The sequence below is a fragment of the Salvia miltiorrhiza genome, chromosome 1, assembly GCF_028751815.1.
Source record: "Salvia miltiorrhiza cultivar Shanhuang (shh) chromosome 1, IMPLAD_Smil_shh, whole genome shotgun sequence".
Lineage (NCBI taxonomy): Eukaryota > Viridiplantae > Streptophyta > Magnoliopsida > Lamiales > Lamiaceae > Salvia > Salvia miltiorrhiza.
In genome coordinates this window covers 42,831,721-42,844,068 of record NC_080387.1, presented here as the reverse complement: position 1 = coordinate 42,844,068, position 12,348 = coordinate 42,831,721, and the positions used below count along the sequence as shown (strand labels likewise).

Sequence of the window (12,348 nt, the reverse complement as noted above, 5' to 3'; positions counted from 1 at the left end):
ACCTGAGAAGTTCAAATCAGAAGAGAGTTAGCATGAGATTTTCAGGCATTCTGGAGCAAGGTTGGTACTTCTACGATGACAACTGGAAGAATGAAATGGACACTATGCTCCTACAGCAAGTGCTCATGGTGGAGAGAGAATCTAGAGCAAAAGGTATTTCACATAATAGTGTTTTTTCGGTGATGCAATATTCAAGAGATAACCATTTTTTTCCCGTTTTTGTGCAGCTGGGACAGGAGTTAAATCGCCTCATGCATTGCTTATAGCAGCTGCTGAAATCAACAAGAAGTTCAAAAGTAAACTCAAACTTGGTGATATTGAGGAACGGCTCGAGGTCCTTCGTGGGCGTTTCAACTTGTACAACCACGTCATTTCCATGCCGCAAACCTACTGGGACCGTGAAGGCAATAGGATCGTCGCTACCGATGATGTTTGGGCACGCATCTTTGCGGTAATTTTAAGTAAAATATTTTGTCGTTCCTTTCGCTCTTCGATCCACGCCATCTCACTTACCAACATCCGTGTAGGGGAACGTCTTAACTCGGGCATACTATCGCGAAGGTGAGCCGGAATACTATCGAATGTGCCCCGCATTTGGCATGGACAACCTTAAGCTTAAGCCGTCACGCGAAATCATCGACATCCCAAGTGATTCAAGCATGCTCGATCTGAACAGCCCCGCTTCCTGTGAAGAGGTGACGTCCCCTGTTTTGATTCCTCCATCATAGGTTGTGCGAAAGCTCTTTCAGGAAGACACATATCCACAAGGCCGGCGCTTCCTCGACGCAAGTAGTTCGCCATGAACCGATGACTTCTTTTGACGGTCGACGCTTCGACCTTATGATGCATATATATGTTGATGTTTATGTTTAGCAAGTAATCAAAGGTTGCCTCTTTATGAACCTAAGAAGCCCACAACTTCGTTTTTTCTTTTTTTTTGTGAATGAAAGTAAGGTTGTCACTTGGGGTTTTATCAACAAAAAGTTTCATGCTTTTCCGTTTTTGACGAACCATGGCTCAAGAAAAAAGAATGCATAAATAATATTCAAAAGTATAATTAATCTAATTGATCCAGTAGTAAGCTAAAAGTATATTGGCATAGCAAATATCATCACCATATATATGCATCTAGCATCGCTTAAGTTACTATAGTTCTATGACACTTGACTATATATCAACAAAATAGTTATAAGCCCTTAACATAAGGCATAATCAAAACAGTGCATAGCCAACAAAATGCTTGATCACGAACTTATTTGCTTCTTCCTTGCAATAGGCGCATAGCATACGCAAGTCGCGCCTCCGCCGGCAGACCAAGAAATAGCTCCAATTGCTCCACCTTGTACACGAGAAGTTCACCAACATCGAATATTTCCTCAATAGATAGTCCCGGAATTTGGCGAACTAGCTCGAACACCTCTTTACGCATTTTGCTCAAGTCAAATTCGAACCCAATGCGACTTGCAAAGTACTTAAGCCTGTCATTGGTATCACGACTAATTTGCTCGAGCCAATAACTAGTGCTTCCCACCTCATCGCTCGCCTTCCGTTTATTACCGTGGCTTTTATCGCTTCCCAGCTCATCGCTCGCCTTCCGCTTATTACCGTGACTTTCTACAGCAGCACCTTCTCCCTTTTGCTCCTGGGAAACGCTATCCCCGATGCCTTCTTCTTCAACAATGTCATCCAAGTTTACATGGTACTCACCATCGTCGATAGCATGATCCACGGTATCACGACGATGCATATCATTGACAGCATCCATCAAGTCTTCAGCGTGCTCTCTCGTGGCTCTGTCCTTGCCAAAAACCTCCTTCCAAGCAATGGCCAAGACTTGAAACGCATACCCCGTGCATTCGGATCGCGCTACATGAAACAATCAAAAAACATTTGTAACTGCACAAAGATTAACAATGCACCAACTGTAAAATTAAATATGTTACATTCATTATGTGCTCCAACTGCTCGTTCGTGCAATCAATCATATGATCGCCATTCACATTGAAGCCCACACCGGTGTCGGCAAGTATCATGGACAAGCTGTTGTAGTTCTTCTTCCAAGCACAAATTTTTGAGTTGATATGAGGTACACCTTTCAAATCAGTTCCGGGGAAGGCCTTCTTCATTGCACTCTCCAGTTTATTAAGATAGCCTGCTCGAAATCCATTATCGGATTTCCACCCCTGCACAACTAATTCTCTCAGTGAAGCCAGCAGTGTTGATTCTTCTTTCATAATCCAACTTCGGCGTGATTTGTCAGTCTTCCCCTGCTTACAGTGACTCATCTTGTTGCTTTCTACGTTACACACGTTCATATACACGAACACCAGACCCAGCTTAGCGTTAGCATGATCGCATTTCATGTGACAACATAATCGATTTCATCAAAAAATAAGATATATAAGAAAATCACAAAACTTTAGATAGCATTTTATAATCCATTGCAAAATCAGTAAACATATATACGTGCGAATAAAGTACCAAATAAATTCAGAAAATCGTCCATAAATCAACAAGATGAAACTGATAGAAAATCAAAATATCGCCAAACCCTATCTACAATTGAATCGGTGAAGAAGGTGAGAGTACCTTGTTGTGTAGAACTCATGACCTCTGCCCTTCTACTCACGAATTCGCTTTAATTTTCCGATAAGAAACTCATAGCTGCGAAGTTTAGACGATTCAATGGCTACTTACAAATGAGAGATTCCATTATATTTCAATGAGAAATAAGAAATTGGAGGGAATTGGTGGTGTATTGAGGCGGGAAGCTCACACCGCATGTAATTTCTTTTTTTTAATAGGGATAAAAATGGTATTTCATTTTTTAACCCATCATCTAACCTTTTGAATCAAACAATTAAATACTCGTTCCACAAGTTTAAGTAAACACACCAAACACAAAATCTAGATACACACGACCCAATAAAGCTTAAATTTAAGTTGGGCCTTTCAATGCTGCCAAAACATGACCAAGTTTTCAAACAGCCCCTAAGAATATGAATGTTGCAAACCTACTCAAAAATCTACAGATTATTGATATCACATGCTTAACTCTATCTAAAAACTAATGGTAAAACCCCACTGTGAAAGCAAAGAAAGTAACAACTCATTAATCAGATGCAACAGTTTATACAACTTTGCAGAGTAACATCAACATCTATACAAACCATATTCCAAAGAATGATTTTTAATTTAAAATTCTGCATATTCTTTCAACTTCCTTTCCAAGCAAACCATATTCTTCTTCTTCTTAGAGATACAAAGAGACTTGCCCCCCCCCCCCTCCCTTTTTTTTGAATTTCAATACAAAAATTTGAAATTGAAATTAAAAACCTTGGATTTTGAAGGTAATTCCCAGTAAACTTCATTTTATTATTTTGGGACTTGTGCCTGAATTGTTTGTGGTCGTGAACTCGTGATGCCTGAGGGAAATATGTTGATTTGTATTCATTCATTTTTCTTCTTTGTCCATTTCTCCATTTTTGTATTTCATTGCAATTTCTTTTGGATGATTCGTATTGTGTTTTGTCATTCCAGATATTGGCGGTCTTTTGGGCTGTCACTGCTCGACCGATCGAATAGAAAGAGAGATGCAGATGGCAGTGGAGAGAGTTATCGATCGAACAGAGAGAGTGGCAGACGGTAGTGGAGAGAGGCAAAATATAGGCCTAGAGCCCCCCAAAATTTTGAAATGAAAATTAGAAACGAGAGCTCCACAAACCCTGGCCGCGAGAAACCCACCTTGCTGCTGCTATAGTGCTGAACCCACCTTGCGCCATCACCACTTGCCGCCCGCGCCACCACCGTCGGGGGTCGCACCACATCCCATTCCATTTCAAAGACCGAGAGGTAGTTTGCTGAAATTGGCATATGCGAAATTGTGGTATGCAAATTTGCATATAAATTGAAATTGTGGCTTCTAAATTGTGGGTATTAGTTGAATTGTGATTTGTGAGAGTGACAGTGGAGTCAAATTTTTTTATTTGAAACCATAGTGTCTTACAATTTGTGGGAGTGGACAGTGGAGTCAGGAGTGGACGGTGGAATGAATTTGATTTGTGATTATGAGAATGTCTTGCGATTTTTTTGTTTAATTAAAATTTTACGATTAGTTTATTAATGGGTATGACTGATTTATCTATTAATTTCAGCTTCGCAATCAATTTATTAATTTGAATTAATTTATTTTTATAGGTAATGGAATGTTTTTTATTCTAAAAAACGTAGAGGTGAATCTTCATGTGATTCAGTTACACCTTTTATTGGAGCAAATGTTGAAGCAAATGTAGAAGTTAAAGAGAATGTGGAAACTGAAACAAATTTTAATAAATATGTTCGTGATCCGGGCTTAAGGAAACCAATTGAGGAGTTTGATATTGCTATCCAAGATAAAGTACGTAGAGAAAATTGGTCTATGGGGCCTTGTCAAGTAGTTGGACATAGCTATCCGAAGACTGAATTTGGCAATCAATTAATGAGTTTTCAAGATGTTTGGTATCAAAAGTTTGTGTTGTTAGAGTATAGTGTTGCAAAAGATGCTTGCTTTTGCTTTTGGTGTTATCTTTTCAAGCCACATGATAAAGTGAGTCGGTATAGAGCATATGCATTTACTAAAACAGGATTTAGCAATTGGAAGAAGGCTTTGATTAAATTCATAGAGCATTCTGGAAATGCATTTAGTTGTCACAACAATGCTAGAATACAAGTTGAAGCATTTAAAGATCAAAGACATAGTGTGTCAAATATGTTTAGATCAAATGCTCGTGAGTTGGATGTTGCTTACCGCGCTCGTTTGACGGCTTCATTGGATGTGAGTCGTTTTCTATTAAAGCAAGGATTGTCTTTTCGTGGAAACGATGAGCCAACTAGTTCTTCAAATCGAGGTACTTTTCTTGAGTTGCTTTGTTGGTATAGTAATGATGTTGTTTCCAAAGTTTTGGGTTCAAATGCTTCTAGTAATAGTCAAATGACTTCCCATGTTGGTTGATGAGTGTTTACCTTGTTGGTTGATGAGGCTCGGGACGTAGCATTGAAAGAGCAAATTGGGATAGTTTTAAGGTATGTGAATGATAAAGGATATTGTAATTGAAATATTTATTGGCATCGTGCATGTTATTGACACATGTTCACATTCTCTTAAAGATGCTCTTAGTGCTTTATTTGTGAAACATGGTTTATCACTATCAAAATTGAGGGGCCAAGGATATGATGGAGCTTCAAACATGAGAGGTGAGTTCAATGGGTTGAAGGCCTTAATATTGGAAGAAAATCCTTATGCTATGTACATTCATTGTTTTTCACATCAACTTTAGTTAATTGTTGTTGTTGTTGTTGTTGTTGCTGTTGCTGTTGCTAAGAGTATCATGGCTGTGAAGGATTTTTTAAGCTATGTTTCCATGATAGTGAATACAACTGGAGCATCTTGTAAAAGAAAAGATCAACTTAGAATGTTAGAACATGAGAGATTAGTCAAAGAACTCAATGATGAAGTAAGGATAAGTGAAAAAGGCCAAAATCATGATACTAGTTTGGCAAGACCTGGAGATACTCGATGGGGCTCACATTATTTGACTTTGCTTCGTTTATGTGCTATGTTGCCTTCAGTTGAGAAAGTGTTGGAGAATATACGTGATGATACCACTAGCTCTGAGGTTAGAAATACTGCAAGAGGTTTGCTTGGAAAGATGAATAATTATGAGTTTGTGTGCGTGATGCATTTGATGAAATATTTGTTAGGAATCACAAATGAGTTGTCATATGCCTTACAAAAAATGGATCAAAATATTGTGCAAGCCATGACTCTGATTGATGCAGTGAAATCTCAACTACATGACTTCAGAAACACTGGGTGGGAAATAAAATGTGATGAAGTAAATAGATTTTGTGAGATGAATGCTATTTCTTTGATTGATATGGAAGACACAATAACACGACCTGATTATAAAAGGTAGAGCATCACCAATGATCATTATTACCGTGTCGAGATTTTTACTGAGGTATTTCTTTTAATTTCAAATATTTAATTTATTTTTATTTTTCATGTCTTAACAATGAGTTGTTATTTATTCTTGCAATGTTAGGTTTTAATCAAACAAGAGATGAATAATCATTTTTCTAAAATTAGCACCGATCTACTTTAGTGCATGGCATGTCTTGATCCGAGAGATTCTTTCTCTCAATTCGACATTAATCAACTCATGTGTTTTACTACTTGGTATCCTGAAGACTTCTTGGCAGGTGATTATTTATATTTTTTACAATGATTTTGTAGTATCTTTATTAATGTGAAATATTTAACAGGTGATTGTCTATGTCTTCCACAACAACTCCGTAATTTCATAGCATTTGTGCGGCATCATCATCGCTTTTCTACGATAATTGATTTGGGAAGTTTTGCTCAAGAAACGGTTAAAAGTGGCAATCATTTAATTTTTCAATTGGTTTATCGTATGATTGAGTTGACATTGGTCTTACCCGTAGCCACTGCTTCTGTTGAGAGAGCATTTTCTGCAATGAAGCTTGTCAAAAGTGATTTGCGAACGTATGCAAGACGAGTAGATATATGAATGACAGTTTGATCGTGTACATTGAAAATGATATTTTCTCAACAATTGCTAACGAGAAGATATTGCAACGTTTTCAATCAATGAGTACACGTCACAATCAATTGTCATCACTTTCTCAAACAGAAACAACTAGTTCACCAAGTATTTATTCTTAGGTTATTTGTAATGTATTGAAATTTTTTAGCTATGTTATTTCTAATGTATTAGAACTATATTATCTATGAATTTTTTTTTATTATTATTATAAAAATGTCTAAAATGTCCTCAAAATTTTTTTTTGAAAGGCTACCGCCCCCGAACCCCCGTAGAAGTTCAACCCCCCCCCCCCAAAATAAAATTCCTAGCTTCGCCCCTGTTTATATTGGGGCATTAAGAATTCTATAAAGACAATGACATAATAGAATCTTAAAATTTTCAATATTACCAGATTTTGATGTGATGCAGACCAAGGTTCGTTGGTGCAGGATCCGATACATGTTCCCGTTGGTCCGGTTACAAGAGCTAGAGCCAAGAAGTTCAAGGAGAGCTTAATGATCTTGGTTGAAGAAATCTGGAAACAAGAGTTGAGGAAGTCAATCGGAGATTATGGAGTTGGCGAAGTGAGCCCAGGCATAATTAATCTTATTACGTGCGGATCTGACAATCCCGCACCAGAACAGAGCCAAGCTCGCCAGAGCTAAATTCGTTGTGCCAGAGTAGGTCTTCAGAGCAGAGCAGAGTGCCAGAATAGAATATACTTTCAGAGCTGAAGTCCAGACGCCAGAGTATATCTTCAGAGCAGAACAGATTGCCAGAGCAGAGCATACTTTCAGAGCTGAAGTCCAGAGCAGAGTAGGCTATGTTTCCAGAGCTGGCGTTCTCCAGAGCAGAGTAGGCTATGTTTCTAGAGCTGGCGTTCTCGCCAGAGTTGTCAAAAACTTGCCGAACAAGTTTTCTTTTCGTTTCCTTGTTTTTTAAAGTTGTTTCCTTAATTAGATTAGGTTTAGTTTTGCCTATATATAAGGCTGCTGCATGAGAACGAAAAACAAGAACCTTTGATTTATAAAATTTGTGAGTTTTATTCTCTCTTGAGAGCTTCAAATTCTTCTTGATTTTGCCAAGACGAATTCAACTTATCGACGTAACGGCGAGTTCAACCAACCCTCGTCGGGTGTCATTCAGCGTCACCGAGTTGCTGCATCAATTTCACGTTGGGGTTTAGGGATTCGTCGCCTAGATCATTCCGTGGGTTAGATTCATATATTTTGGGATTTCATTCATCTATCGTTCGTTTATCAAGTCTTCCGTTAGCGTGTTCGTTTGAACGGTCTGACAAGGATCGTATCATGATGGATATTTAAAAATCATAATTGAATACCAACATATTTCTAAGCACTTCTTAAAATCTAAATTGAATATCTATAGACTTTTGAAATACAAAAAAATAAATAAATTATGTATTGAATACAACCCCCTTAATAAATTAGATTTGTAAGGTGCTTGCGCAATGTTAGTCTATTTCCTATTCGAAATTTATACTTATTATTTCATTACTCTATTTTTCTACACCAATGCGTAACGGGAAATGCATGTTTTGACGTCAAAATTTAAAAGTCGTTATTATTTAAGAATAACGTGTGGTCAACCTTTATCTCTTACAAAATGACTTATTTAATCCGATTTATTATGATCTAATCAAACAAATCATCGTATATATGAATTTTTTTTTTTATAGCTTTGTCGAAGAAATTCTAAACACATCTTGAAAAAGAGGACCAGCCCTGTTTAGGTATATATGTACTTCTAAATCAATGTTCGTATATTGGTATAATGATAGAGTAATTAATATTTAAGGTTAATCAAAGGTGGTAGGTTTGAGTACCGTCAAACAATCTTGTACAAATTTAACAACAACAAAATATGTCCTAAATCTAGAAACCTCCTAATATATGTAAATATGTAATCACAATTAGAAATAAGCAAGCATTGAAATTTAATTAAGAATGACTATTATATATAATAGAAACAATGGCTTTACGTACATAGCGTTTATCATGTATTTTTACATATACATGGATCGCTATATATTATTACTATATATAGGAAAATGTTATATATTCATGTTTAGGCTGCAGTGCCAGATTTTGCACTTACATAGAAATTTCGAGACCCTAAGTCCATCAGCTTCACCTCTGGCTTCAAACCTTCACCATGATATGATGCCATATTAAAATTTGTTTGTGCAAACTATATACAGAATGATACAATATATCATGTTCAATTTTTCTATATACAGTAAAATAAATTAAATACTAAACATGATTAAAAAGTAATCGTTAAATTGAGTCAAATTGACCACATGTGTATTGTGTAACCCCAAGTATGATGAGAGAATTTGGCTTAATTAAATAACACAGACCTAAAATACATTTATAGGATGTTAATCAAATTTATAAAATTAAAAACACCACACAAAAAATGTTGGGGGTGCTTGAGCCCCCAAGCTCCGCCCCTACAAACATAGAATATTAACATATTTTGGCTTGAAAGAAATATTTGTTTTAATTAAAAACAAATATTTCGAATTCATAGTTTAGCTAAGTATATGGTAGTGGCATTATATTTTAAAATGACAAAATTGAGAACTCACTTTCGAGGCTAAACTGAGAATAGTGCAACTCGTAGCGGCCGGGATCAGTGCACCGCAGCTCCGGCCGCCGCCTCTCCTCCGCGTAGACGCCTATCGCCGCCTTCACCAGCTCCGTGGCGGTGTTCTCTGGCGACATCATCACCTGCACCGGCCACAGACTGTTTTGCAGGCTCACATTAAACAACACTTTTGTCAACTGCCGCCGCTTCACGTCTGCCGCTCCGCCGCTGCCATTCTTCCGCTGCGGAGGTGCGCCTCTCTCCAAACCGTAATTCTGCCGTTGGGGTGGAGATAAAGAGCCCATACTAATTTGCAGCAAAGATTTTAAAATTTTACCAAAAACTTTAAAACACGAAATGAAATGTCGCTTTTTTGGTATCATGAATTCACAAGATATATGTATATATAGCATAGATTATGTTGATATACATATACGTACGCAATTTCCAGGATACGATATATATTTTCTGATATATATTTTCTGTTTTATGTTTCATATTTGCGTTAGAAGCACGTACAAATTAAATATATATATCAAATAAATATTTGATTGTGACTTCGAAATGGTGACAAAATCAAATTGAAATATTAATATTATAAAATAATATAAAAACCATCACATGTATAAATTAAACATATATTTAGAAATAAAAGAAATAGAAATAAGTATATAGCTTGCAGATTATTGGTGGTTATTTCTTTTATTGGGAGATAATGCATGCCAAAAAGAAATCATTGCATGGTGATGGGATAGGGAAAGTTCTGCGAAATTGATCGAGTTTTGTCTTTGTCGAATACAGAATACGACATCACATGAATTCTCTTATAATCATACTTGTCAAAAATGATACGTAAAATAGTTAAAAAGGTCCTCGATTCTGTAAAAAGGAATCTTATATAGTTCATAATAATTCCAACAAATAATAATTCAAAATAATACATGTAATGTTCTACTGTTTGATGGTAGCTAGTAAATAGGAATCGAGAAATTGTTTCAGTTAGAGGAAAGCTCTAACTGAAGACAGCTTTAGGCTCAGGGGAGTTAGTATGTGTACTCTTTTTCCTACCCACTTTTATGGTTTGATTGATAATTATGTTAAAAATTGGCACGTTTCACTACATCAATGTCAATTATGGAGTATAATTTATGTTATTGTTTAATATAGAATTAATTGCTAATTAAATTCCAATCTTTAGACACCGTGGCATATTGTTTTTAAAATGTTTTAATCTTTCGATCTGTACTAAATTTACTCCTTGTTAACTCAACTCCTTGAATTTTCTGCATATGTCTGAGTTTGGAGTTAAAATTTGGATATTCATTGACATAGAATACAAAATTAACTGTGGGCTTTTGAAGCAAGTCTGTTAGACTATCATAATGTGTTATAAATTTCATTATTAAACATTTAATGATTAAGTACTTTTTTTATAAATTAATAATTATTTTAAAAAAAATTAAAGATCGTGTCATCCTGGATTCAAATCCAAAACCTTTGGCATCAAGTATTAACCATTCTACCATTAGACCAACTAACGCACACTTCAATGATTGAGTATTGATTATTGTTGGTCCCGAGCGAGTGTGCATTGGTGTATGGGAAGGGAGACTACATTAATTACAACTTTTTCGTTTCTTGATCGAAATTGTGTCTAAGGAACACGGGCAACTAATAATAAATCAGCTAAAGTTGAATCTAATCAGCTAAGAGTTAGTCTGATCAAACTTCAAATAACCTTGTTCACACTAAGTTACCAGTTAACAATCATATTGACAACTGATAACACTCATGTTACTATGGTTTTTAATGTTCATATGATGTCAATTTTATAGGAGTTCGTAAGCTCAAACGGATCGCAAATCGGAGTTCGAATGAGGGAGATATGACCGAAACAAGAAAGTCGCACGCAACAGTCAAAACAAAACGGCAAGCGCCTATTTTAGCCTTGGATGATGAAGAATTTCGGCGATCCGAATGACGATTGACGTTCTGGTCGCCGAACACGCTGTTTTGTCTTCGTTTTTGCGGGTTTTTGGGCTTTTATCATTATTTTCGAGGTTGGTACTGTATTTATCCCATGTGCCTATAGGTCTTTTTCTTGACCTATTAAACACTTCTCTTCACCTCTTTTATCTCCTTTTTTATATTTTTCAGTTTTACATTTAGAATTTTATTGCTTTTATAGACTAGATTTATTTTCTGCAAGATTCAAGATTTCAGCTGTTATTTCAGAATTTCTTCCTAGTTTTATATAATTCAATTTTTATTATTGCTTTCTTATTTATTATGCTTTGGATTTCTTTTGTGATGTCTGGCTAGTTTCTCTATCGGAACCTAGGGTTTGTACATAGTTGATTGAATATGTGTGTTTAATTTATTGATATCAGTTTGCCCTCCAGCTTGTGATTTATGAATCTTGGTGATTGATTTCTTATGAATTACCTGATCAATAATTTGCATGTCTAGTTGTTCAGTTTGAGTCTTGAATGTAATAATTGTTCAGTCAATTCAAGAATGTATGATATAGTTTTGCCTTGAGACTTGAATGTGATAGGTGGGCTATTGGAAGCTATTGGGAGTAATTTATTCTCTTGAGACTTGAATGGTATGGGGGAATTTATTAGTCTGCTTTCATAGTTGTTCTCTAGAAAAGATTATAAATAGTACAGTGATCTTTCATCAGGGCTGAATTAAAATTGTTAGTTGAATCAATAGGTTGAATACATGTGTTTGATTAACAATAGTACATCCTAGGGTTAGAGACTTTTATTATTTGAGTTATTCTCCTGTTTTATTTGCTTTGTTTTGATTTTAGTTTTCATTCATTCATCTTAGTTAGAGCTTTATTAGGATTACTTAGAGCATTATCGCTTAACAGTCTATGTGGATATGATATGTGTTTACTATCTACACTACAATTACACTGTGTTAGTTGCAGTATTTTTGTTGCTAAGAAAATAGTGATCAACAACAGTTCAACAAATCAGTTGGACTAGTAACTAAAGTGCATGCGAAATGTAGTGGTTTGTATAACTCGCTTTATAAATATCTCTTTTTCTATCTTATGCTTAAAACAAACCTCTAAAGAATACTCACTAAGTTTGATGAAGATCATGCAATTGAAATGTATGCTTAATTACAACAAATA

The 12,348-nt window shown here is 35.9% G+C and overlaps 1 protein-coding gene across 1 annotated transcript; it reads right to left on the bottom strand.

Annotated features, from left to right (window-relative positions):
- Window positions 1-8,534: 8,534 nt before the first annotated feature.
- LOC131025872 (uncharacterized protein At4g22758-like) lies at window positions 8,535-9,705 on the bottom strand. Its single transcript, XM_057955658.1, has 2 exons — window positions 9,199-9,705; window positions 8,535-8,752 (listed from the first exon to the last, which is right to left on the bottom strand). Exons 1-2 carry the CDS (start codon window positions 9,608-9,610, stop codon window positions 8,673-8,675), a joined length of 492 nt encoding a protein of 163 aa, XP_057811641.1. The 5' UTR covers window positions 9,611-9,705; the 3' UTR covers window positions 8,535-8,672.
- Window positions 9,706-12,348: the final 2,643 nt, after the last annotated feature.